This window comes from Myodes glareolus, chromosome 8 (assembly GCF_982192425.1).
Source record: "Myodes glareolus chromosome 8, mMyoGla1.1, whole genome shotgun sequence".
In the NCBI taxonomy this organism is placed as follows: Eukaryota; Metazoa; Chordata; class Mammalia; order Rodentia; family Cricetidae; genus Myodes; species Myodes glareolus.
The window spans coordinates 77645451-77672116 of NC_142033.1; the positions used below are offsets into that span (position 1 = coordinate 77645451).

Here is a 26666-nt window from a genome sequence, read left to right on the forward strand (position 1 = left end):
TGTGAATGATCAGCCTGTGCCTGTTGCCTATTGCTGTGTAGTGGAGTTGAGTTCCTAAATTCTCTACTCCTTCCAGAACCCCCCCCCCAGCCCTTTACCTAGCGTAATCCTCTCCATTCCTCAACCCCCCCCCCCCATGAGTCCTCTCTTGGTGATTGTTCTGCTGTTCACTGTGGCCCACTGATCCATCTCTCTGGCCCTGGACATAGCATTCCTTATCTGTCAGGGCTTTGGCTGTAACCCAAATTCAGGAACTCTCAGCCACCACCGACACCTCCCCCCATTCCTGCACTGTAGCAGGGCACCTAGGCTGGTTCCTTTGCACGTAAGAATGACTGTTAGCAGGTGATATGTCAATGTGCATGTGTTTAGAGTACTTTAGCCAAGCCGCCCAGAAAGCCATTTGTCCAAGGCTCAAAGACAAGCAGTACTGAACTTCTGGGTAACAGGGATGTGAGTTTTTGTACAGGATGTTCCATGACAGTCTCCGTGACCTTGACCTGAAATCTCCTGCAACCTTTGTCTTCAATGTCCTCCTCTTGAGCCAGGAGCTAAAGTTGAGATCTCCAAAGCCCCAGGTCTGAAGTACCACTCTTAAAGACCTTGAGGGGCTGGACTGGTATATGAACGCTGGTAGAACACTTGGGTGGTTTGTAGGGTTCCACCCTGCTCCAAACCAGTACCACGAAGGGCAGACAAGACGGTCGAAACCGTTGCTAGAGGTTGGTTGCTCTGAGTTGGCACCTGGGTCAGGAAGTAGAGGTGAAGGTGGTTGGAAGGTGAAATCTAGACCGGCGGGGGGTGGGGGGACATAGAAGATACTTAGGGGCAATGGGGGTTCTGATCAGTTTACTCTGGAAGGTTTGGGGGGGAGCTTCTGGGGTGTGTCCCATTTCTGATTGTCCTTAAAGATTTCTAAATTTCCCTTGTAATTTAAAAGAATGAAACATGGTGAAGAAAAAGCTGCCACACTTGATCACTGACAAGCATCTCATCTCAAGTTAGAATGTCAGACTGCTAGAGATAGCGTGGGTCTGCCTTCAACAGCCACACAGAGCAGGTTGCTAAGGCCCTGGGCCTCTTTCCTCTTTGGAGGCCCATTATACTTTTGAAATTGCAGTCACGATACCATCCTTGCTGACTAGGGGCTTCTCTGGGAGGTGGGAGAAACAACTGTGGGCTTTGTCACAGAGAATTCCACTTCTGTCCCTCCCTTTGGAGCCTGAAGCCTTCTTGGCCTAACCTGTCCTTCCTCAGTCTCTTAGGCTATCATTGGGTCCCTTGAAGAGCCTGTCGGCTAGGTCTTTGATGGCCCTTGAACAAAAACAAGTGCCCTCCCCCATCTGGCTACCTGTTTGCTGTCAGAATTGGACTTTAGCTCCTGTCCTAGCTCATCACAACAGGACAAACATAGTAGGAATCCTGATCCCTTTGCCCCCCTTCCACCCACAGTTTGCGCAGAGCTCACAGCCAAACAAACTTATTTTGGACACTGGGATCCTAGCATGCTGCCCTGATAATCATTAACCTGTGCCTTCGAGCCAGCCCTTCATAAGGCTCTGGGTACAACCAGCCAGCATCGTCCACTGCCCGCCACTACACACTCAGCGAGCACTGAACACCGCACACGGCCATCTGCCAAGAGAGCTGTGACCACCGGCTGTTACTACCACTTGCCCAGAGAGTTGTGAGCACCGGCGCCACTGCTGCCTACCTAGAGGCCCTCATCCACTGCCTGCTGCACTGGGCTGCGATGCCTGAGTTCCTTGCTGTTGTTTCTTGGCGGTTCCTGATCCTTCTAGCCTTCCAGGTTGGCGTGACCACCGGAGTCCCCCAGCCATGGCGTTGTGCACCCTGCACTGCTGAGAAGCTGAGCCTCTGTCCACCTGTGCCCGCTTCGTGCCCTGAGATTTCCAGGCCTGCAGGCTGTGGCTGCTGCCCGACATGTGCCTTGCCACTGGGCGCCGCTTGCGGCGTGGCCACTGCACGCTGTGCCCAGGGACTCAGCTGCCGTGCGCTGCCGGGGGAGCCTCGTCCCCTGCATGCCCTCACCCGTGGCCAGGGAGCCTGTGTACCAGAGCCCGCTGTACCTGCCACAAGAACCTTGTCCAGCACTGAGCGCAAAGACGAAGGTACTACAGCCCCATTCTACTTTTAGATCTCTTGGCTGGGACACTAGGCCAGCACAGACCTATCCGGAGCTTATACTAGGTGGGACAAAGACACTCCAGGCCCACAAAAAGCGTTCAGCTGTGATGGGCAAACAGATCACCCACTGAGGTTCATCGTTGCTTGGTCTTGGGGGCGGGGATATCTGAAGAAAGGTGGGGCGCTTAGTGAAGAGCTGGGAAGAACATACACAGATTAGTACTTGGTCTCTCGCTGGGGTGGAGGAGCAATGGAGCTGCCAGGTGGGTGGGGTGCTGGCTCAAGCACCTAAGGCCTCCTCCAGTGGGTCCTGCCCTTGGCAGTTCCAGTGACTGGAGGATCCAGGAAGGTTTAGGATGGGAGCCCTCCCGCTGCCCCCAGGAGGTTTGCAATGCTCTTTGTAGCATATATCCTGCTACACAGTATGTGCTTCCCAGATGTTTACAGAACATAATGTGAAAACTTGGGCCCAAACCTTCACTTCCATTCATGGCTATAGACAAACAGCGTTTGATGTGTATGTTGCCGGCTAGAAGTCTGACAATCAGGCGCTTTCCTGAATTTAAGCACTGGTTTGTTTGTAGTAGGAAGCTTGGGAAATGCCTCTTCCTCTGCTCCAGCCCCTATCTCCCCATCTGGGCTGCATGCACGTCCTGTGTGGGTGTGGAGGGGCCTCGTGCTTCCATACTCTGATGGGAAGCTGTCCTGCAAGCATGTGACCCTTTCGAGTAAATGAAATTAGAGCGATCCCAGTGGTCCTCTGAAATGGACTTCCCCTGGGTGGGGCTGGGCTCCTTCATTGTTCCTCCCCTTGAGCCTTTATGGCCTCTGTCTGCAAAGTGTCTAATAATGTCCTCCTCTGTGGGGGGGTGCACAGAGGTGAGGGTGTGTGGGAAAGCAAGGTCCCCAGAAGAGAGGAGGGTGGTGGTTTAGGTAAGGAAGGCTACATTCTAGACCTTGCTTTTCCCTGCACCAACAGGACCCCAGACCTGTTCCTGGGATCTTAGTAGACTCTTGTGGAGCGGAGAGGAGAGCCAAGGGCCCCAGTCTTACCACTAACAGACTCAGGCATTGACTCCAGTCCTTGACTTCTTCAGGGATATAATTCCTGCCTTTCCCCCACCCAATTGTGCATGAGGCTCCCTCTGCCACAGGGCTCCCCTGCCTCACCTTGGCATACTATTTTCTCAGAACAGAATTAGTATTGCTGTCTGGTCATAATCATTCCCAAACGCCGCTGGTGAAAAATCTGAATTTGCCAGGTCACTCTAGATTGGTTCTAGGGAGAAGAAGTGACCGGGCACAGGAGCAAGGCTTCCAGAGGCTCACGGGTCTGTGGTGCTTGCTTTTCAGAAGCAAAGACTGCTGTCGGCCCTGAGGATGAGGTTCCCGAGAGCCCAGAGATGACCGAGGAGCAGCTATTGGAAAGCTTCCACTTGATGGCTCCCTCCAGTGAGGACCGGCCCATCCTGTGGAATGCCATCAGCACCTACAACAGCATACGGGCCCGACAGATCGCCGACCTCAAGAAATGGAAGGTGAGACCCTGCACATGAACCCTCAGTTTTATCTCTAAGTGAAGGTGTTAGTCTAGACAACGTCTAAAAGGCACCGAGCATGCTGAAGCTGAGCACAGGGCCACAACTACCCCTGTCCCTGCTGTAGTTTTGCCTTCTTAAAAACTATGGCAAAATAACACAGAGCATAAAATCGGTCATTTTTAGTCTAGGTTTCTTTGTCACTAAGTCCATTCAGCAATTGTCCCCACCAGCCAGCTCTCTTCCTCCCTCTCCAGTTCTCAATCCAGCAAGAACTTCTCTAGTTTAATGGCTGGTTTTAATGTGACCACTTGGGGGCGACAGAGAACTAAAGTTAGAGATTAAATTACTACAGTGGCCTTAAACAAATGCACTAGGGAAGCAAGAGAATGACCATTTTTAGGGACCCTTTAGGATTTTATCTGGAAATTATGGTAACTGTAAGAAATCTCATCCTGATCTTAAGCCATCCGGGTGAGTGCCTTGCTCCACAGTAAACGTGACAGATGTCAAGCAAAGGACAGTTGTTGGAAAATCTACACATTTCTGATGCTACATTCCAGAGACAGAGATTGCGCCCACTGTCATTCCCACCAGAGTGCAGGTGCCCAAATTACTCAGCAGATGGCAGGGATCGGGAAGCATTTGATACCATTGGCCAGGCTTGCCGGGATGTCACTCAGCAGGTCTTTAGAAAGCACCACCCAGAGAGGATCTGGCTGGTGCTCCCATTCTTTGTCCACACAGCTCAAGCCTGAGACCAACCTGTCCCACTCACAGTGGGAAATGAGGCCTGGGGAGAGCATGTGTTTCACCCACAGCCCTAGAATATCATGACTAGCTGCTCCTGCTCTGTCTCAGTCATTGTCTCAAATGACAAATCTCTTTTCTTGTATCCATGCTAATATAAAATTATTCTTTTAGGAGCCCTGCCAACGAGAGCTCTATAAAGTGCTGGAGAGATTAGCTGCAGCTCAACAGAAAGCAGGAGATGAAATCTACAAATTTTATCTGCCAAACTGCAACAAGAATGGATTTTATCACAGCAAACAGGTAGGTGGCTTTGCTACTGTGTGGTCTCACATGCTAGCTCTGCTCTTCCACATCCCGGTTAGAGCCTCAAAATACAGAACATGGGTGACTTTCTTACATGAGGCCCATCGCTGCGTGGTTGGGAGAAGCTAGTCCTTACAAGGAGGTAGTGTGATGGGCGAGGAGCACTTCAGCCAGTAGGGAGGACTGCCTTTACTCAGATCAACAGCGTGAAGTCAGTAAGGAGGTGCACCTTCGCTCAGATCAACACCTGCAACTAGAGGAAAGAAACACAGTCAACTTGGGAGGCAGAAGTCCCACTCTGTCTTCCCACAAATTAATACAAACTCTATAGTAAAGTACAGTAGGCTGTGTGCTATGCCCAGTAATAAATGAGATCCAACAAGCCAAGGCTTAAGTTTGAGGAGCCTTTAGGACTCGAGAAGTGAAAGTTCTGTGACTTCATTGAGAAAACCTGAGATCTAGGCCCAGCTAAGTGATAGAGGTGGTTAATCAGTGAGACCCATTGCTGGACGCCTTTGTCAGCAGGGCCATGAAGAGATAATTGTCAAAACATTGCACCATTGAACAAATGTGTGAGATCGTTATCACATGCGCCACACAGTGTCTCCATTTTGTCATGGCAACCAGATGGGCACTGACATTGCTGAGTCTTAGCTAGTGGGTAGCTCTGCAGTGCTCAGCTTCACTCAGGGACGGGGTGGCCAGAGACCCCACTGCCTCGCTCAGGGACAGGGTGGTCAGAGCCCCCACTGCCTCGCTCAGGGACGGGGTGGTCAGAGCCCCCACTGCCTCACTCAGGGATGGAGTGGCCAGAGCCCCCACTGCCTCGCTCAGGGATGGGGTGGCCAGAGCCCCCACCGCCTCACTCAGGGACAGGGTGGTCAGAGCCCCCACCGCCTCGCTCAGGGACGGGGTGGCCAGAACCCCCACTGCCTCGCTCAGGGATGGGGTGGCCAGAGCCCCCACTGCCTTGCTCAGGGATGGGGTGGCCAGAGCCTCCACTGCCTCGCTCAGGGATGGGGTGGCCAGAGCCCCCACTGCCTCGCTCAGGGATGGGGTGGCCAGAGCCTCCACTGCCTCGCTCAGGGACGGGGTGGCCAGAGCCCCCACTGCCTGCTGCTCTTGACCTTGGTCCTCTATTTACAGTGTGAGACCTCATTGGATGGAGAAGCGGGTCTCTGCTGGTGTGTCTATCCGTGGAGTGGGAAGAAGATCCCTGGGTCTCTGGAGATCAGAGGGGACCCCAACTGCCACCAGTATTTCAATGTACATAACTGAAGACTTCCACACACGCTCTCTCACACAAGATATTTAAGTATATAGAATATTTATAGTCCGGAGCACACCATTTTATATATGTGTATATGTATATAATCAGGAACTACTTTTTATACTCCACATACTGCTTGATATATAAAGTTGGTTCATATTTATTCACTGTAACTTTATGTTTTTCTACACAGTTACCTGTGCTATATTAATTTATATACCATGAAGCGCTTCTCATCACCGTATATGTAAATACTGTGTCTCAGCTCTTCCACAGCCCATTCTTCTGTTTTGAAAGGGCAGCGTGATACTGCCTAGAATAGGCACACGTCAGTCTGAGGTAGGGACGTCTCCAGTGGTCTTAAAGAGGGGAGTCAGCTCTCTGCAGCCACGGATCTGGGTCTGATGCCCATTTGTCGGGGCAATTTGAGATGTTGACTATGTAATCAAAGCTAAGTGTGGAGACCTGTGTTGGGTGCATTTTTAACTGCACATCTGGAATAAATACTCTACCTGGAAATACTGTTGTCCCTGTGGTGCCCCAGCGTCACCTTTGTTCCTGTGATCTCTCTATCTTTCGCCCTCACTGGCCCCTGAGTCTATGCTTTGGGGACAGACAGTGTGACAGACGGTGCCGTGATCTTGTGGCCCCATTTCCAGGCAGCATCAGGCCTCTGGGCCACACTAGAGATCCCCTCCCCTCAGCCCATTGCAGAAAGATGCTTAAAAGAAATCGCACACTAGCTCAGCATTGAGAATAACAGAGGGTTATTTATTTAGGGGTAGACTCACAAGTCCCAATCCTCTGCTGGACTGGAGAACAGCAACAGAAGCCTGCAGCCGGCAGGAAGCGAGCTTTACATAGGCATACATAGTACAAGAGGCATAAACCCGCCAAGTGGGCGGGTAGCTTAAAGGCTACTGGCTGCAGGAATTCTATTGCAGCCCATCTCTCTTTCTCCCCAGAGTCCTCTGCCTCTCCCCTGCTTAACACTCTTCAACACATCGGTATACCTGGGCTTCCTCAACTGAACTACATACAGATAGAGAGAAGTAGCCACTGGCTTCCTGTGCTTTTGAGGCAGGGTAGCCCAGGCTAGACTTTCCCAGCTGTCTTCTCCACTCGCTCCATTGCCTGGTTCTTGAAACTGAGCCAGTTGCCTTGCCTTGCTCCCCTTGCTGTTACTGGCCTCTCGCTCTGCTCCCCATCTTCCCATAGATTATCCCAGGTTTTTCCCGTCTGTTTGATGTCCGAAAGGGAAGCTGAGGCCTCTCCACTGCCTCTACTTCAGGGAACCAGGCATCTCCCATTTCCCTGTGTGTGTAAGGTTGCTGGGCATGCTAACCTTTAGGATTGGTGATGGCTAACCCCTAAGAGAGCAGAGGATAGCCAAGAAGAAGGCAGCGAGCTGGAGGAGCTTCTAGCTGGCAGGCTAGGAGAAGAGGTAGATAAACGGAGAGCAAGAGGCACAGCGGGCGGGCATGAGTCCCTGAAGGGCGTGGGAGAACATTTAAAGAGGACTCGCTCAAGGGCACAGAGCCGGAGCCAGTAGGTCACACACCTCTGTCCATGACCTATCTTCAATTGGTAATTAACTACCTGCCATTTTTCTCTCTAGATTGTTATCTTTTATATGGCAAATGAATTCAGGGCCTTATACTTGCAAGACAAGTGTCCTGTTGCCAAACCATTTCCTTAGCTCTACCGACTTACCTCTTATCAACCATCTCTCTATGTACTTAATGCACACTTGCTCTTCAATGATCTGTTTGTCTGACTTGGAATTCCATCTGTCAATCATTCCACCCATCATCTATCCACTCACCCACCTTTCAATGGAGATTTGTTGTGAAGAATTGGTTCATGTGCCAGGGAGGCTGGGACGTCCCCACATCTACCACAGGGAAGCTGGCAGTGTGATCCGCCTGAGGCTAAAGACCTGAACGCAGGGGACTTCTTGATGATGTAATTTCCACTTCAAGGACCAGAGAATAGAAAATGTCCCAGATAGGAAGAAGAATGGCTTGACTCCCCTCCCCGCCATTTTGTTTTATTCAGATTCTGACCAGAATGCACAGCGTGCAGCTAGTGTCGGGGTGGGGGTGGAGGTGTTGGGGAGTCAGTCTGTGCATCTCACCTGGAGGCACCCACAGCCATCCCTGAAATGATGTTAACTTCGTACTCATAGTGGCCCGGCCGAGTGGATATGAGGAACTGATCATGGCAGGCATGTAGGGGAAAGGTCAGAGGTGAAAGGGTGAGGTCAAGGAAGAGTGTGTGAATTGGTAGCTTCAGGGAGGTTAGTCCATTGGGTTTATGAAGAAGCATTGCCCTGTGACTCATGCCTCGGCAGTGGCAGCAAAAGGCCTCCCAAGTTTCTGTCCTGGATGCACTCTGGATCTGGCCTCAGGGCACTTGGTAGCCCGTGCATGCTGTCCCTCCATCCCCAGTGAGTTCAATGTGCTTTCTTCATTGGTGAAGCACCACCAGCACAGCACTCCAAGGGTGCTGCCCTCTGACCCTGGTTCCCACCCTGTGGTCATGCTGTACACCCCCAGATCTCCGAATACCCATGGAATCAATTTGCTGTTTGCTGTGTCCAACTCTGTGATTCTGCAGTCACTTTGGACGTCTGTTGGGTGACTTTAAACATGACTCTAAACAGGCATGTCATGGTCTCAGGATGTACCTGAAACTATTTTGGCAAGGGAGATAGGTGTGCCAAAGCCATAGAGAGGGACCGAGGTAACAGAAGCCCTCCCAACCTTTGGGGTTGTCCTCCTTTTCTGGATTCAGTTCACTTCCCTTCTCCAAGCACCCAGTAGCAGAAAGACTAGTGACTTATAGGATGTACCATCATCTCTTTGGGGAAGCTCCTCTGAAGACCAGAGGAACAAACTGCGGAAGCAAGGACCAGACTGTCATGGAGACCATCTACTTTCCCTGTCTAGATCATAACAACCATCAACCCAACCTACTGGACCTATGTGACCCGGTGCTGCATGAATGCCAAAGAAGGCTGCAGCGGCCGTGCCGCTGAGATTCTTCAGTGAGAGATGGACGCAGCTCTGACATCTAGCCATGTTCACGACATCTTCTGCTATGTCTAGAAGGTTCTACCCTCTCAGAATGATCTCATCTGTGACTCAAGACCCAGAAGCAAACAAAAGTAGGGAGTTATTTTTTAATGATAAAAACTTTATTTACTATTTATAAATACATTGCAAGACAAACTTTTCAAAAATACATTTTTCCCCAAAAAAACTTAATTAAAAAAAATAAAGAAAAGCTGATAGGCAGGCAGAACATCTTGAGAATCCCTTGTGCTCTCAAGACAAGCTCTGTACAGCACACGTTCACCCCGTGGGATGCAGTGCAGTCTCCTCGCACCCTCTGTTGCCAGACCTCCTCGGCCTTGGGGAGAGCAGCCCAGCCTCCAGACGCCGGCTCCTTTCCCTCGGCGTGCCTGTGGTTACATCACCTAGCGTCTCTAACATTTTACCTAGGATTATCTAGTACAGATTCTATTATATTCGGGCTATGTCGTATATACTGTTAACAATCACGAAGGTATTTTGTCTGCATATATGCGTGAATTATAAAGAAAGTCTGAGAAGAACCCCAAGATCAACAAACGGGTGATTCTCTTGGTCTTGCCAGGCTCTCCAACAAGCCATTCCTCTTTCCTGTTCAGATAGGGAGGGGGAGATGAAAATAACCCTTTAAACCCCCTTTTCTTTCTTTAAAAAAAGCTTCCCCCCACCCCACAATAAACTTTATTTTGAGAAGTTGGACAAGAAAACACTGTTGGTTGGTTTTGTTTTGTTTTGTTTTTAAAATCATCTGAAGAATTAACTGTACCATTTGTGACATCTCTGAACTTGGAGGCTGACACTCACTGCTCCTCCCACCTGGGGCCAAGTCATCAGGAAGTTGCCTGACAAAGGAAGGTCCTCGTCCTTGTTTCTATGGGCTCCCAGAGTGCCTTAGAACATTCTTGGCCGTTCTTAATAAGAGAGACTTCGCCTATTCTCCCCACAGTTCCCAGGAAGATCAGGTCACTTGCATGGGTTCAGATGTTACCAAAAGGCCCACAAGCCTCGGGTGTGTGTGTCCAGATGTCCTGGTGACTGGGTTAGGGCTTTCCCCACTCTCCACAGTGCCTGCACTCATTACAGGGAACGGAAAGAGGGTTTTTCTCTATCGGCAACAGAACCTCTGACGTCAAGCAGGCCAAGGGCCAGCAGCACTGCAGCCCGTACTGGGTGGGTTAGGGGAAGAGGGCATCCGGGGCCCGGAGCACAAGTGTTTTCATAGGAAGCAACAGGAAAATTCAAACTGCTGTCTGTTGACTACCGGAGAACAGAAAGACGATCAAGTTTACAACTTAAACAACCAGAGGCATTTCAAAAAATCTGTCTAAACTTTGGTTTTTCTGTTTGTTTTTTTTTTTTAAATCAGTTCACCACAAAAAAAGAAATAAAAATCAAGGCTGTAGCCAGCTGCTGATCATGTTGGTGGCAGTCTTTTGTGCAAAATAAGGCGTATTTGTTCTCCACGTCAACTAAGGGGAGAAAAGAAGAGTAAGACATATGTTAGAGTGACTACCCCTAAAACCCAAAGGGCTCAGCCTTTCACGGAGCCCCCAAACACTCAGTGTGGCACTGCAAGCGGGCGGGGCCCAGTCTACCCTTCCTCAACAAGCCAAAGAATGCCCTAAGATACTTTCATTGTATCATTCTTAAAAAGCGTTACTCTAAATTAGAATTATTTTTCCAAAGTATAAGAAAAAAAAATTTAACTACAAATGAAATTTTTTTCTACCTATTAGCTAAAAAAAAAATCTTCACAGCGTTTGCATGTGAAAGAGTGTGGGCCTGCGCTTGCGGGTGGCGCACGCCTTTAATCCTAGCACTGGTGAGGCAGAGGCAGGTGGATCTCTGTGAGTTTGAGGCCAGCCTGGTCTACAGACTGAGTTCCAGGACAGCCAGGGCTACACAGAGAGATACTGTCTCGAAAAACACACAAAAAGTGCATATCTACAAAGTTATTTACAATAGAGCATCTTTGAAGTCACACTGACCCTGACCTTAAGCCTGTGGTTGGGCAGGGGACCTCCTTCCCCCTTTTGTCCTCCTCTCTTTGGGCCAGGCTGCAACTCCTGGGTCAATGAGCTGAGGATGACAGGTGGACACCTGGTGATCACAGGTGCTTCTAGCAATGGTCACAGCTGCCCCTAGCAATTCCCCAGGTGGCCACAGGTGCCCTTAGCAATACTCCTGGTGGTCACAGCTGCCCCTAGCAATACTCCTGGTGGTCACAGCTGCCCCTAGCAATACTCCTGGTGGTCACAGCTGCCCCTAGCAATTCCCCTGGTGGTCACAGCTGCCCCTAGCAATACTCCTGGTGGTCACAGCTGCCCCTAGCAATACTCCTGGTGGTCACAGCTGCCCCTAGCAATACTCCTGGTGGTCACAGCTGCCCCTAGCAATACTCCTGGTGGTCATAGCTGCCCCTAGCAATTCCCCTAGTGGTCACAGCTGCCCCGAGCAATACTCCTGATGGTCACAGCTGCCCCTAGCAATTCCCCTGGTGGTCACAGCTGCCCCGAGCCATCCCCTGACCCTCTCCCTCTTTCAGGCCTAGTCCCTCGGCTTACGTGGCTCAGCGGCATCTATTGGCTCTGCACACTGAGGCAGTGCACGTCATCTTTCCCCTTGGTGTCGTAGCCGGGCAAGGGCTGTCCGTACTTGTCCACACACCAGCAGAAGCCCCGCTTTCTGCCTTTGGATGGGCGGCACTGAGGGAGGAAGGGACAAGACCAGGGCATGAATATCACGTGTATCGTCTAGTTTTATATCAATGTGACGCAAGCAAAAGTCATTCGGGAAGAGGAAACCTCAGCTGAGAAAATGTCCCCACCAGATTGACAGATAGATGAACCTATGGTGTGTTTCTTGATCGAGGATCTATGTGGGAGGACCTAGCTCTGTGGACAGGACCCCATTGGCAGGTAACCCTGGGTGCTAAAAGAGGACAGACTGTGCAACCCACGGGGAGCCAGCCAGCAAGCAACACTCCTCCTGCCGCGACTTTCCTCAGGGATGAACCGTGATCTGATACAGAAACCCTAACCCAGACACTGGGGTGTAAGCTGGTAACCAGGGTCCGTAGTGGTTACCCAATGCTGTTCAACTGGGCTGAGGGAAAATTATGACAGTCCTGCCTCCTAAAGGGTCACCCATGGGTACATCCATGCACACTTGTGCGGAGAGAATGCTGAGCTTTCTTTGCCTTGTGGCCACCAGGCTGGATCTCAGACCTCAGGGCCAGCCTTGTCTCCTCTCTCCTTAGTGGAAGTGTGCTGAGCTAGTCAGCGGCTGGTGCCGAGGCTCAGGCCCCCGGTGAAGACTGCAGTGTAAACAATGGAATGCGGACAGGCTGTGGCGAGGATTGTTCGCTTCTGTTTCCTAGGCTCCTGTGAACTACCCAATTAGAAAGCCACCTAAAATATCGTCACTGGGTGATGTATACATGTCTCAGAAGAGGGGACAAAAAGTTGGCAGAGCGCCCCACCCGTTGAGCTTCCTGGAGATTAGGTGAGACCAATTCCTATAGAGCCCCTGGAGAAAGGAGTGGAAAAACCATCCTGGGGACCCCACTCACCTGCTTCTTCTTATAAAACCCCTTCTTGTCACAGTTTGGGATGTGGACACCTCTGGGACTCAACACATTGAGGAACTTCAGATGATTCAGTGTGTCTTCCATTTCTCTGCGGCAGGGACCCTGAGGACACAGTTATTGTTTTGACAATCTTCCAATGGCTACAGGACCATCCCAGGAGGAACCTGTGACATGCCTCTCCAGGACATTCTGCTTGGGTCAGCGAGAAGGTCCCAGGAGGATGCTCACCATCACTCCTTGTCTCTTCTGCTTTCTCAAGAGGAAGACATAGACTCTGGAATGTGATCTAAGGCTAGGCCAGTAGACTTCAGAAAGTCCACCGAATAAAATACAGCCTCTCGTGGGAAGACTGTTTCTTTATCTGCAGGGTCCACCACACACTTAGTACAGTTCAGCTTGAACTTCCCAAGAGTTTCTGACATAGGAGGTGGGTCTTCACATAGGAAGGGAGAAGCTGCCCACTTATCAGGTAGGACCCCTGGGATTTACTGTATGAAGACTGTATTGGGATGCCCTATCCCCCAAAGAAAGAGGAAAAGTTCTCACGTATTCTGTTTCCCGCTTAGACTCAGAGGAGAAGTTCTGGGTGTCTGTGCTCTGTGACTCATAGTCAACTTTGTAACGCTGGCTGTCCCTGGCATGGCCTTTTTTGATGACATCTATCTTTGCATGGAGAGGATGGAACTTGGAATCGGTCACTCGGTGTGTGCTGGGGACAGCCTGGCTTTCCACACTCCCAGCACCGTGGTCCTCCTCAGACTCGCTGGCATTTCCTGAAAAAGGACATGGGGATAAGGAAATGGTCATGATTGATATCGGAATAATAATCTCTGCAGATTATTTAGGTCACACCTAAAAGGCAGCACCACTCAACAATTTTTAAGAAGTTAAGAAAAAGGTAATCGGATAAAGCATCGTAGAGTACTGCCTGCTGGACCCTGTCTGCTCTACTTCAGGAAGCCATCTGTTTGAAAGTTACTCTGTCAAGTGTTTTTGGTATACAGTTACAAGTGAAGGTCCTTCCGCAGCAGAGAATGCAGTCAGTTCTCCCTTCCACCGGCAGGGGGCAGTTGTGCACCATCGAATGCTGTTGGGGAGCGGACCTGAAAACTTACAAGAGATTCCAAATCTCTTAGTCCTGGGCACAGCTGTTGGGGATGGGATAAAGTGGAAAAAAAAAAAAAACTCCACCCAGTTGGCAGCATCACACTGGCCTGGGGATTCTGGCATTCACTCGGGTCTCATGTGAAGTAGTTCACTGCAGGGACTATGTGGGCGTGTCAGAGACGCCTACTTACGAGGAGCCCGTACATCTTTCCATTTCAGGGTCCACAAAGACTTTGTGTATTGGGTGGGAGGGGCACCTTCTTGGGGGAACCTCTCCCATCCCCCTCAGCAGTGAGCACACAGAATAGCACCAACATACTGCTCATAGCTTAGACGCTAGGTGCCAAGATGCATTCATTTTACCTTGGAGATGGGGAGCGGAGAGGAAAAGAAAGCTCCTTTAGGCAGGGGCCTCTTTCATAATCCAAGGTGCAAAAGAGAGGGCCCCAGCTGATGAGATGCTGGAAGGTTAATAGATTAATTGAGATCTTATGTATGTGACTACATTTGTGGCTATATGGAAACCAATGCCAGATGATCAGCCCCCAGTGCCCAGCTCTGCACTCCAAAGCTTCAAGTTCAATGTTCAGGTCATGGCCACAGAATTCCTTTGCTCCCATGAAAGGGACATTAATAGCCTCCCTAGCAGGAAGGCCCAGTTGGCTATGCATCTGGTTCTGAATTTATTCTGTCTGGATGCAAGGTGCAGGCCTCCAGCTGGCTTTTTTTTTTTTTTTTTTGTCTCTCAGGAAATGCCAGGCTGAGGCACCCGGCCCATGGGGACGACATGGGTCTCTGGTTCCAGGCCAAGAGAAGCAAATGCTTCACTCCCTGGGAACTACCAGAGGGCTGCAGAATCTGATGTCTTTGAGAGCAATTGACTTCCAGGGACGCCCTCTTGCCCAGGACCCTCAATTTCTCACCTACTGAATAGTCCAGCTGCAAACCCCTCAATGATGTCTGTGCTTTCTTAAGCACAAATTCCCAGGGTCTAGACTAGCACCTGGCAAAGGAGGTCCATAATTAAATTGATGGACTTGGTTTCAATTTGCCTTAATCTTAGTGATTTTGTCTTTTGGAAGTACAGGGATAGAGGGAATGCTAATATGTAAATAAAAATATTTGCATTTGTCTCCTGAGAAGCTGAAGGAATTTCTTAAACTTCCTTTGTTTGCTATCCTTACACTACTTATCAGGGGAGAATATGGCTCAACTTAAAAAATGTAAGTGTGAATTATGTTATAGAAGTATCATTCCCCCTTCCCTCCACCCAATGAATATTAGAAGTCACTGAACTCTTTTAGAACTAAAGCTCACATCAGTTTATTCTATAGAGCTTCAATGGTCATTACTAATAATGGCCATTAAAGCCTAACTCAAAATGGCATGTTGGTATTTCTTAGGATCGCTTCTGGATATCACAGAATACATTGTAAGTCAAAGACACACAAGGCAAACAGCCTAATTTTGCTTTTGACTGAGTCAGCGAAACAACGGGAATCTTGCTTTGCCAGGAATCCGGTGCTTCTCTGGGATGTCTAAACCAGGACCTGCTTGTACCCAGGAGTGTAGCGCTACAGCCACAGAAATCATAAGGGACCGTCAGCCCAGCGCACTCTGGTCCCAGGGTCTTGCTCTGCACCTTCTGCCTGCCTGACGTGGGGAAACTGGAGAATTCTAGCCTTCATCTGTGCAGGGCAAGAACTTGACTCACATAACTAAGCAGAAGACTGGCTAGGAATGCTGGATATTTCGAGCAACAGCTGCCAAATCCATTTAAATCTTTTCCTTTTTTTTTGTCTTCCTAAGGGAACAATGCGATGCCCTTAGAATGGCCCCCTGCTTGATAGGATCAGCCCCAGGATGGGTAACTGCCAAGGGTTTGCGATTTTCCTCTTAGGAGCTGTTTCCGCTGCACCCCACTCCTTTTGCATAGGATTAGGAAGGAGGAACATTCCTGCGTAGCATTTCTAGTCTGCTTCAGCAGGGAAACCGCCTGGATCTGCACGGCCTGCACCTGGGACGTGATTTCCCGGCCCCCAGGCGCCGCAGGGCGTGGAATGGTGACTACCGGGGCAAACCGGGCTCAAACCCAATTGCAGCTCCCGGTTCTTACCTTTTGAACTTTAGGTTACACAGCCTCAAAGACATCAGTACTCTAATTCCATCTCGTTAGTTTTTGGATACACTGGGACACAATACTACTTTGCCAATCAGCCTGTGCAAATGTTAGTATTTTTCAAGACAGGTGCCTGCCAGCAAACCTTCCTGGTCCTGATCCGATTCCGGAATCCCATGCTCAAGCTTCCCTGGGACAGACATGCGCCTTCCCAATTGTGGAAAATGGAAACCTAGGTCCACAACTCGGCTACACAGCCCAAACCCTGGTATCCACGCTCAGCATGACTCTCCAATGACCGGGATCCGTCCACTGGCAGTCTACTCGTCCTGCGTGGAAATCTACCCATTTTCACGGAAAGCGTTTGCAACTTACAAGAAGGCTGCACTTTGAGAACCAAGCAAGTGGATCGATGGCTGCGGGATTCCCTTCGCCTCCCTGTGCCCGTCTAGCCACTAACACCTGGATAAGCCTCTGAGGACACAGGCTCCCTGCCACCCCCGCCGGGTCCCAGGGAGCGCGCTCGGCGCACGTGGTGCGAGCAGCTTACCTGGAGCGGGTTGGGAGGGCAGGTAGGCGCTCAGGCTGCCGGCGGCGCTGGCGTTGGCGCAGAACCCGCGGCCGTTGAGCAGCGCCTTCAGCGGGTACTGCTCCGCGGGCCGCGGCTGGCAGCGGAGGCCGGTGCCGCAGCGCTCGGTGTAGACGCCGCACGCGTCGCCTTCGCGCAGCGCGCAAGTCAAGCAGCAGCCGCAGCCGGGTTCTCGCACCAGCTCCGTGCACGCGGGCGCGGTGGGCGGAGGCGCGCACTGGGCCAGCGCACGCGCGTCGCACGGTTCGCAGCGCACCACGGGGCCCGCGCCCATCGCGCCCGCGCCGGCCCGCGCCACCGGCGGCCCGCGGAGCAGAGTGAGTGCGGTGAGCGCAGCCGCCCAGAGTGCGGGGCGCGCGGGATGCATGGCGCCCGGCGGGCGGAGGGCCTGCGGATCGGCGGAGGGGAGCGGAGTGGAGCACGCGAGACGAGGCTGCGGGATGTAGGGAAGCGAGCAGCAAGTCTTCAGCGTTCAGCAGTCGCGCTAGCTCGCATCTGGGCAGCCTGGGAGAGCAGGCAGATATATAGAAGCCGGGGTGTGGAAGGACACGCCCCGGAACGGCGCGGGTGGGGGTGGGGTGGGGTGGGCTGGCGTAGGCTCGGCTCCGGGGCCCGCGCCTCCCTGGGAAGCGGGACCAAGGACGGGGGCGCGCTGCGCGCGTCTTCACTGGGCACCTGCTCCGTGTGCGCACGCCCGGTACTCGAGCCACCCCTTCGTCCCCGGGAATCGTGGGCACTGGAGCCCTAGTCACTTCAGGGCCTCTTGATTCCCCCCAATGAAATGACTCTCAGCCAACTTGGCGCCCTGGACGCTGCAGCCCCTCCCCCCTGGATGCCGGGTTTAGGTGCCCTCCTGAGCTGATTTATGTTTGAGAAGCTGGCGTGGGCCCATTCAACTCCTGTGTACTTTGCAAAGTTTCTGTAATTGAATGCCTCTTGTAGAGCATGTTGCATTTCCCAGCGAGAACGCTCGGATCATATTTAAATCTGCACCGCTGGCCACTTGAGCCTCCAGAGTCTCGCACTGAACAATCGAACGTGACGGTCGTGGGTTCTAAAGATTTGCTTTTCAAAGCGGTTGTGACTCAAATCTCTTACTTGGCCACACTTCTCCAGTTAGCCGAATGGGCAGCGAGTGCGTCCTTACGGGAAGGTGGTTTCAAAGATGTTAAGTTCCACAAGTTCTTACTTGGAGTTTCTTTTTAGTTAAGCAGATACATCTGCGATGAAGTAACTACGGAGACACTGAAGCGGGTGCCATTGAAACATGATTAATAACGAGAGTCCCTAAGACGTTTAATTTTCACAACCATTTTTGAAGTCATCGTTGCATCCCTGTACTAAATTCTCTGCGATACGCTCCGGTGCAGCCTAATCGGCACATCCTGAACACCACGAAGAGTTGAAATCCTGACGCAATAGTGCTCAGCCATCCAACTTTCTCTTGTCTAGCTCTCTTGAAAGTTTACACGCTCCTTTCAGAGGCGACCAACAGAGGACGCCAGTGGTCCAGAATTGAATTGACAAACTTTTCGGCCTTTTATTATTATTTTTTTTCTCTCCTCTTTTTCTTTTCTAATCGTTTGCGGATGAGCGGCAGGAACTTGTGGGAGCAATTGGAAGAAGACTTCCCTGGATGCCCTTGAAATGAGTGTTTACAATAGGGACTGGAGAGGTTTTTTTTTTTGGGGGGGGGTGACCCAATGCAATTTTATGTAGTAGGAAACCAAGACGACTTCCCCACATATCCCTCCTTTATCCACCATGCAGTTTTTGATGAAACTGATTCATGTGTCTTGATGTCTCCCTGAATCTGTGACTCACTTTCCATCTATATATTTGTTTTAATTTTAGTTAAAATGATTTGTTTTAAATTTAGTTCTTTATTATTAAATAATAATGCTAAAATTTGGCATTATTAAAGGAAAAAATTCGAAGATCAGAAATGTGAAGACTTGGGCTCCGTGGTAGCCAGCCAAGGCCCAGCACCCCAATTTTCACATATTTCTTCCTCAAAGTGTTCAGGTTGCGGTTAGACTTATCATCGTCTACCAAAAACTGCCCTGATTGTCCCTCCTTTTCTCCCGTGTATCAACGCCCAAGAATAGGGCTTCTGATTTCATTAGAAAATTGAAAGAAAGAAAAAGAAAACCCAGTGTTACACTTGTTCTTTAAATAACCTCAGAGACCTTGACTCCAAAATTAGAACAAGGTTCAGTATCAAAAATGATTCTAGAAGTGGCAGGCTTCCCCTCTGTTAGGTACAATGTTACACACCAAACCAGTCTGGTCGGTGGTCAGTGTAGCACTTTTACCCGGCTTTATCATCACGCTAGGAGGCGGGGGACTCCTAGAAGGAATGGCTTGGAAAAGATAAAGGGTCTTTAGAGTGGCTCTCTTCACAAAGAAGGAGCCCTTGCAATTTGAGAAATGAACGCTTGTTCCAAGTGGGACTCCTAGAGGGCGCCAAAGCTCCAGGTCTCCGCCTGCGTCTCAAGAGTTTTCAGAGGCTCGGTCCCTGCAAGTGCTGACCTTCATCAGCTTTCTCGTGGAATCGTGCACCAACTGGGTACATTAGTGACAATTAGACGAGGAGAATTTTGCTTTAATATTTAGCTGGTTTTTTTTTTTGACAAAAACTTTAGGGCGCCCCTCCCCTGAAAATAATTATTTCTGGAAGGATTTAGGTGGGAGAAAATGTAATTTTATGACGTGTTAGTTAATTATGCCAAACTTTAAAACTGGTGTTTGTGGCTAGGAATGTAACATGTGCAGTGGTGAAGATGTGCTCTTCCCTTCGGAAGGGACTTGGCATTCAACTGTGAATAATGACGATGGGCTGGGGGCTCAGTATTTCCGAACAGAGCCCCGCCCACTGACCTAACTATAATTAGAGATTCCAACTGCCAGCTGCTTATCTTACCCAACTGATACAAACTCCTCACTGTCTGGAGCTATCATCTTTAGTTGGATACCTTTGTGCAGGATATTGGTCTTTCTTCTTCTGCTCAGGGCTGGCTAAGTGTCTCAGGGTTTCTATTGCTATGAAGAGACATCATGACCACAGCAACTTATAAGACAAGCATTTAATTTAGGGGGCTTGCTTACAGTTTCAGAGGTTTAGTTCATTATTATCATGATGGGGAGTATGGCAGTATGCAGGCAGACGTGGTGAGGGAGGTGTTGCTCAGAGTCCATCTTGCAGGCAACAGGAAGTCAACTGAAACATTGGGTGGCATCCTGAGCATAGGAAACCTCAAAGCCCTCCCCCACAGCGACACACTTCCTCCGACAAGGCTACACCCACTCCAACAAAACCACACCTCCTAATAGTGTCATTCTCTATGCAATTATGGGTCCAAATACATTCAAATTATCACACCAAGCAAACAGAGAGCCTCAAGTCCTTAGCATTGTAGGCAGCAGGCACTGGCTCCAGATTCCCCAGGAAGGTGACTGTCGTATTTATTGATCTCTACTAGTCTCCTGGTGGAAGGGCCAGACTCCTAAGGGCAGGGAGTGTTGGAGACCTAGTTCTAGGACTCAGTGTTACTCAGTCTAAAACTCGAGAACTCCCTGCAGGGTAAGTGGGTGGGGCAAAGAGCCTAATTTTCCCGCCCTCGGGTCAGCTTCTGGGTGAGTCTCCCACAGTTACATCTTCCAGACTTTTACGGAACCATTAACTACCAAAAATCATTGCCATTAATAGTGTTGCAGGTGACTTACCCAAAGAGCCCCATTGAAGCTTGAACCAACCACAGAGATCCACAGGCAGTCCAGGGGAAATTAGCAGAGACCAAAGGCTCATGGATAGCATGGCCGCAGAGAGTAGAGGGGCCTCACAAGTGAAGTATCCCAACAGTTGAAGGACAGACCTGTTTAGGTGGCCCGGACAAGCTTCAGAGGGGTGAAGCATTTGAGCCTCACAGAACTGCAAGGCCAGCAGAGGGAGACTAGGAAGTGTTTTCTCAGAACAGCAGTAGCTGTTGACTGTGGATCTCGACCCCTTTGGAGGTCAAACCATCTGTTCACAGGAGTCGTCTAAGATCACTAGAAAATACAGATATTTACACTATGATTCATAACAGTAGAGTAATTATAGTTATGAAGTAGCAACAAAAATAATTTTCTGGTTGAAGTCGCCACGCGTGAGGGATTATATAAAGGGGTCTCAGCATTAGGAAGGTTGAGAACCCCCACTCAGAGAGTTGTTCTGTTCAGAAAAGGTGGGGTGGGTTGAGAAGAGACAGTATTGGCCTTGGCAAGTGTACTTTGGAGCAGGCAGACTTCTGAAGTGTGGAAGCGAAGGTGGCTGGATAGAGTGGGATGGAGAGGATGGCATTGGGATGCAGATCCTAGGGGCTGGGCTTGCTCAGAGGCAGTGCTGTCTGGTTTGACAATTTGGAGGTAGATCTCACTGTTAACCAAGGTCATAATATCAAGAATAGTAAGAAAGGCTGGGGAATGTGCAGAATACACACAAAGGTACTGCTGGCTCATTCTTCCCTTGCTGACTCTGGCTTGAAGCAGACTGCAAACCTTGAGTATAGGGTGAAGTAGATTCATGGTGTAGATGGAAGGAACAACTCTTAGATACTCGTGGATGGGAAGTCAGACCTCATTTCTGTGTTTGCCTACTCATCTGAACAAATCTTATACGTGAAATTTGGTCCTCCAGTGGGTGCCAGCTTACAGCCCAGATGCCCTTGTCTCCTTGTTCCAAATGATAGCCTGCTACACGTGATGCTTCCAGCTTGCGGATATGATACATGTGGTCTTCACATTGACCTGAATATAACAGGTTCTTCCCTTGGCCAGTGAATCTAGAAGAAAAGACAACTGGTGAGTGCTTTTCATCCAGTTGATGTTCCCCTAGCACCAATTCCTCCTTGAGAGCTTCAGAGGCCTGTTTTCTCTCTCTCTCTCTCTCTCTCTCTCTCTCTCTCTCTCTCTCTCTCTCTCTCTCTCTCCCATCTCATTCTCATTCCCCTTCCCCTCCCTTTCTTTTGACTGGGTTTCTAGAGCACTCATCTCAGATTCCGCAGTCCACTCTCCATCTCATTGGTTAGTAGATAAATAGATTTTTTTTTCTGCTAAGAGATAACCAACATAGATGACAGGATCCTAGTGTGCAGCTTGACACACTTTGACTTGTGTGACATTCACGTGGTTTTTCTGAGTTCCCCTTGCTGTTGATTTCTACCTTTATTCCACTGTGGCCTAATGTCTCTCTCTCTCTTTCTCTCTCTCTCTTTCTCTCTCTCTCTCTCTCTCTCTCTCTCTCTCTCTCTCTCTCTCCCTCCTTCCCTCCCTCCCTCTCTCTCTCTCTCTTTCTCCCTCTGTATTTTTAAGGCTTTTAATGTGACCTATAATGGGGTTAGCTTTGGAGAAGATTTCATACACTGGTGAGAAGAATGTGTAGCCCCTGTTTGTCAGATACAATAGCCTGTAAATCCAGTTGATTTGTGATATAAATTAGCTCTGAAGTTTTCCTGCCGATTTTAGATTTGGAAGAAGTATCTAAATATGAGCAGAACACTGACCTTTCCCACTTGAATTGTGTCAGGAACTGTGTGATCTTTCATGCCTTGTAGCACATGTTTTATGAAGTCGGGAGCTTTGATACTCTGCATAAATATTTATAATTGTTGTACTTTTTATCCCATTGCTCCATTATTAATATGTAGTGGTCTTCTTTATCTCTTCCGATTCACTCTAGTTTGACGTCTACTTTGTCTGCCACAAGAAGAGCTGTGCCTGCTTGTGTATAGCTTCCATTTGCTTACCGATTTGATTTCCATTTTTAGACACCTAGTTTATGGACATCTTGGCTAGCTAAGTGTGTTTCTTGGAGACATCAGGGAGTTGGTTCTTGTTTCTTTTAAAAAAAACATTTTCTATTCATTTTTCTAGCGTGTGCACGGATGCTGTGATATAGGTGTGGAGGTCAGAGGTCAGCTGGCCCGAGTCTGTTCTTTCCTTGCACCCTGTGGAGTCTGGGGCTTGAGCTCAGGCTATAAGGTTTGGGGTAGGCACCTTTGCCTGCTCAGCCATCTACCCAGCACACTTCGTGTTTCTTAGTTCTGCTGGCTAGCCTGGATCATTTTAGTGATCAGTTGAACAGAGTTACATTCAAGGTTATTATTAGAAAGAACTTACTAGGACCCACCCCCCCATCCCCAGTGATCCTGCCTAGAACCAAGCATACCCATACCATCTCCATGTTCCCAGTCCTAGCTCCTGATGCAAAGCTCGTCCACATTGGCTTTTCCTAGTGAGTCCCCGCAAAGCAAATCCTGTCTGGACCATCTCCATGTTCCCAGGCCTACCTCTTGTTGTGCAGCTTCTTGCTTGGTGTCTAAGCAAGAGGCGGGATAGTGTTTTACCTCAGATACACAAAGAACAAAGTCTACATGCCCAAGTCACATTGTAAAATCACAGACCATATTAAAGACCAAACAGCATGCACCCCCCCTCCCCCAAACCCATTAGTCTGTTTTCTGATGAGAATTACCTAAATGAACCACAGGACACAGAATTTATAAGAATAATCATAAACTTGATCAAAGAATTAATGAAATCCTAAAAAAACACAGACAGACTCAATGGGGATATGATAAATGCCTGAATGATGTCCAAGAAAAGACAAATATAAAACTAAATGAAATGATGAAAGCAATCCAGGATTTGAAAACAAAATATAATAAAGAGATAGAAATATTGGTGAGAACTCAAGTTGTCATAAAGAAGGAATTGAAAAACCTCAAAACCTCAGAAAACTCAGGGCAAAGCCTTACAAGTAGAATGGACCAAGTAGAAGACAGAACGTCAGAACTTGCAGATAAAGTAGAGGAATTAGACAACCCACACAAAGAATATTTAAAAAATGAAAAGCATATGAAAGGGCAATGTTGGCTCTATTGGACTATTGACAAACAAAATGTCAGATTATAGGCAGAGAAGAGGAATCCCAGGTCAAAGGCATAAACCAGATCTTCAACTCCCTAACTCTTTATAAACCACAGCAGAAAAAACAGACTGTTCTGTTGAACATAGGTCCAAAAATCCTCAATAAAATAGCTGCAAGTCAAACTCAGGCATGTACCAAAAAGAGCACATTGGCTTCGTCCTGCAGATGCAGGGGTGGTTCAGCACACATAAGTCTCTAAATGTGACAGGTCATATAAAGGGACTTAGGGATAAGAATCATATGACCATTTCAGTAGATGCGTAGAAAGCCATGGACAAATCTGACACACCACCATGATACAAGCCCTGGAGAGAATAAGATGAGAAGGTCATAGATATCAATGAATTTTTTTTTAAACCCTGGGGTTAGTGCACTGCCTACATCTCATGCCTGTGTCTGTGCCCCCCTACCTCCCCCCCCCGCCATGTGCGCACGTGTGTGTGTGTGTGTGTGTGTGTGTGTGTGTGTGTGCATGTGTGAGGCCAAGCATTAGGAGAGGAGAAAAGTGGTGATAGTTTCCCCAGCTCTTTGGGCCACCACTCTCTTGGCTACAGGGTACAGGTCCGTAGACTCAGGTTTAGGTGTCAGTCGTCCTAGGCACTGTCACTGCCGTGGTTGCCTTGCTACTGTGGAGATAAGTGAATATTGATGCACATGAGAACACTCCAGAACCAGAGCATTTTTCTGAGAACTCTCCAGTGTACCAGGGTTCAACTCTAGGTTTTGGAATGACTTGGTCCTGGTCCAGGAAACAGCATAGGAAAACTGAGACATTCGCCATTAGTTTGGTGGGATTTAGAATTCTGAATTCTGACCCTTTTTTGTTTTTGTTTGCCTCATACCATTTCCTTGTAAGTCTTCTCTAAGCTTTGCCCCATTCATTTCCCACTGATTTGTTGCTGCTTTCGGTGGGGGAGAAAGGGCAGGGTGTGTTTGTTCATCTTACCTGGAGCCGACCATTCCTCTTACCCTTACAGTCCCCCTTGCACGCATGGAAGCACAGGGATGGCCACGTGGACACCCAGATGGTCACTGATGTTTATGAAGCATTGTGGTTAGCCAATGTGGTAGCTAATTCTGGTTGTCAACTTGACTGCACATGGATGGGTATGTTCATGGGGGATTTTCTTCATCAGATTATTTGAAGCAGGAAGACAACCTCATCTGTGCTTCAGCTTCTGGTGGGAGCCCCGATCAAAGGACAGGGAAGGAGGAAACGTTCCTTTCGCCTGTTTTCCCTCATTCTTACGGTCCATCTGTTTTCTTCCTGAGACATTCCTTTGCTGGCTTTAGAACCAACTTCTTTCAGATTCCATCCTAGACTAAAGATTAGGAGCTTTTCTAGAGTCATCTGGAATCCAGCACCAGACTGGACTCCGGAGACATCCCGCCTCCTGAATGGAACCAAACCAACTTCTCAGCCTCTCGAGTTTGAGGCAGCCGCTGTGGAGTAACTGGGACTATATCCTGAAAGCCAGTCTAGCAAATCCCTTTTTAATACGTGATCATTCTGTCAGCTCTGCCCCTTCAGAGTCTTCTCTAAGGCAGACAGAGAACTTTCTGTCTCCTTTTCTGTTACTATCTTGGCACAAAGGGGCTGTTTATGCTGAGGTCACCTCTAGGGGCATTTTTACCCACATATTCAAAGGCACACATAAAATTCTACTTGTCTGTTCATTTATGTTAGCCATTTTAATTTACTGTGGTGGTTTGAATGAGAATGGCTCCCATAGGTTCATATATTTTAATACCTGGTCTCTAGTTGGTGGAACTGTCTGGAAAAGATTAAGAGGTGTGATAGCTGAGGCAGGGTTTGAGGTCTCAAAATCCTGTACCATTCCCAGTTAGTTCTCTCTGCCTTCTGCTTGTAGAGGAAGATGTGAGCTTCCAGCCACTGCTTCAGTACCATGTCTGCTTGCCTGCTGCCATGTTCCCTGCTGTTATGCTCATGGATTCTGGCCCTCTGAAACTGTAAGCCCCTAATAATTTCTTTTATAAACTGCTTTGGTCATGGTGTCTTATCACAGCAATGGGAAAGTAACTAAAACATTCACATACTATAAAATTCACCATTTCTAATGTATAATTAAGTAGGTTTGAGTTGTTTTCTATGGGTCTATTAGACACAGACATATGAAGTCAGTTGCTTATGACTGCATCTGCTAAGATGGTCATTGAGCTCCACTTTAGTTTGTTAGTGCTGAGACTATGTCCTATTCTATAGGTTAATCAATACCATGGCCTAGATAGTCATTCAATTCAGGTCTCATTGCATTCTCTTTTAAAGCATTATTTTAAGGACTGGAGAGATTGCTTAGTGGTTAGGAGCCCTTCCAGAAGAACAATCCAATTCTGGGAGCTCCAACGTCCTCTTCTGGCTTCTGTCAGCACCGTGAACACATATGATATGCAGACACACATGCAGGCAAAATACCCATATGGTGCCGGAGAATTGTCTGTATTCTATCAATCATGTTTTAAATAAACGCCAGGCAGGAAGTATAGTTGGATCAACCAGGCAGGAAATAGAGGCTGGGCAATGAGATCAGGGGAATTCTAGGAAGGAGGAAGCCCATTCTGCCCACCCCCAGTCCTCCCCAGACACTGAAGAAGCAGCATGTGACCACTGAAAAAGGTACTGAGACATGTGGCTGACATAGATAATAATAATGGGTTAATATAAGTTATTAGAGTTGATAAGAAGCCTGAGCTAATGGGACAATCAGTTTATATCTAATGTAGACTCTCTGTGTGATTCTTTGGGGCTTAACGGCTGTGGGAACTGGGCAGGAAGAAAATCCCCACAAGCAGGCCCTCATGTTACAGAACATGTTACACCCATTCACACAAAAATTATTTTAAAATTTTTCTGTGTAGAGTGTCTTGCTTATATGTATGGATGTGCACCATGTTCATGCCTGGTGCCAAAAGAGTGTGTCTAACTCAGAGAACTGGAGTTCGTGATAGAGTGAGCAGCCATTTGTGGGTCTGGGAATTGAATCAGGTCCTTGGAAAGAGCAGCCAGGGCTCATAGCTGCTGAGCTGTCTGTCCAACCCCAACTGTTTGTCCTACTCTTTCTTATTTTTGCCCCCCCTTCTAGTTATGCGCCTTCTTTCTTCTTAGTCTTTGTGTACAGCTGAGTCAAGTTTGCTAGTGTTTAAGATTTTGTGTCCGTGGACTTACC

General features: G+C 48.8%; 2 protein-coding genes across 2 annotated transcripts; one reads left to right on the top strand and one right to left on the bottom strand.

Annotated features, from left to right (window-relative positions):
- The first annotated feature begins 1561 nt into the window (after positions 1 to 1561).
- On the top strand, positions 1562 to 6531 carry Igfbp1 (insulin like growth factor binding protein 1). Its single transcript, XM_048450101.3, has 4 exons — positions 1562 to 2132; positions 3502 to 3686; positions 4611 to 4739; positions 5889 to 6531. The coding sequence occupies exons 1-4, from the start codon at positions 1754 to 1756 to the stop codon at positions 6018 to 6020; spliced, it is 825 nt and encodes a 274-aa protein (XP_048306058.2). The 5' UTR covers positions 1562 to 1753; the 3' UTR covers positions 6021 to 6531.
- A 2658-nt stretch (positions 6532 to 9189) lies between these two features.
- Igfbp3 (insulin like growth factor binding protein 3) lies at positions 9190 to 17002 on the bottom strand. The gene is made up of 5 exons (XM_048449857.3): positions 16473 to 17002; positions 13243 to 13469; positions 12679 to 12798; positions 11672 to 11812; positions 9190 to 10576 (listed from the first exon to the last, which is right to left on the bottom strand). The coding sequence occupies exons 1-4, from the start codon at positions 16876 to 16878 to the stop codon at positions 11687 to 11689; spliced, it is 879 nt and encodes a 292-aa protein (XP_048305814.3). The 5' UTR covers positions 16879 to 17002; the 3' UTR covers positions 9190 to 10576; positions 11672 to 11686.
- Between the last annotated feature and the right edge of the window lie 9664 nt (positions 17003 to 26666).

Coding starts and splice junctions, on each gene's coding strand:
- Igfbp1 (XM_048450101.3), top strand. CDS start 1,754: ATGCCTGAGTTCCTTGCTGTTGTTTCTTGGCGGTTCCTGATCCTTCTA. Junction 2,133..3,501: donor CACTGAGCGCAAAGACGAAG/GTACTACAGCCC, acceptor CTTGCTTTTCAG/AAGCAAAGACTGCTGTCGGC. Junction 4,740..5,888: donor GATTTTATCACAGCAAACAG/GTAGGTGGCTTT, acceptor CTCTATTTACAG/TGTGAGACCTCATTGGATGG.
- Igfbp3 (XM_048449857.3), bottom strand. CDS start 16,878: ATGCATCCCGCGCGCCCCGCACTCTGGGCGGCTGCGCTCACCGCACTC. Junction 13,470..16,472: donor GCCCTCCCAACCCGCTCCAG/GTAAGCTGCTCG, acceptor GTCCTTTTTCAG/GAAATGCCAGCGAGTCTGAG. Junction 12,799..13,242: donor CTAAGCGGGAAACAGAATAC/GTGAGAACTTTT, acceptor CTGTGTCCTCAG/GGTCCCTGCCGCAGAGAAAT.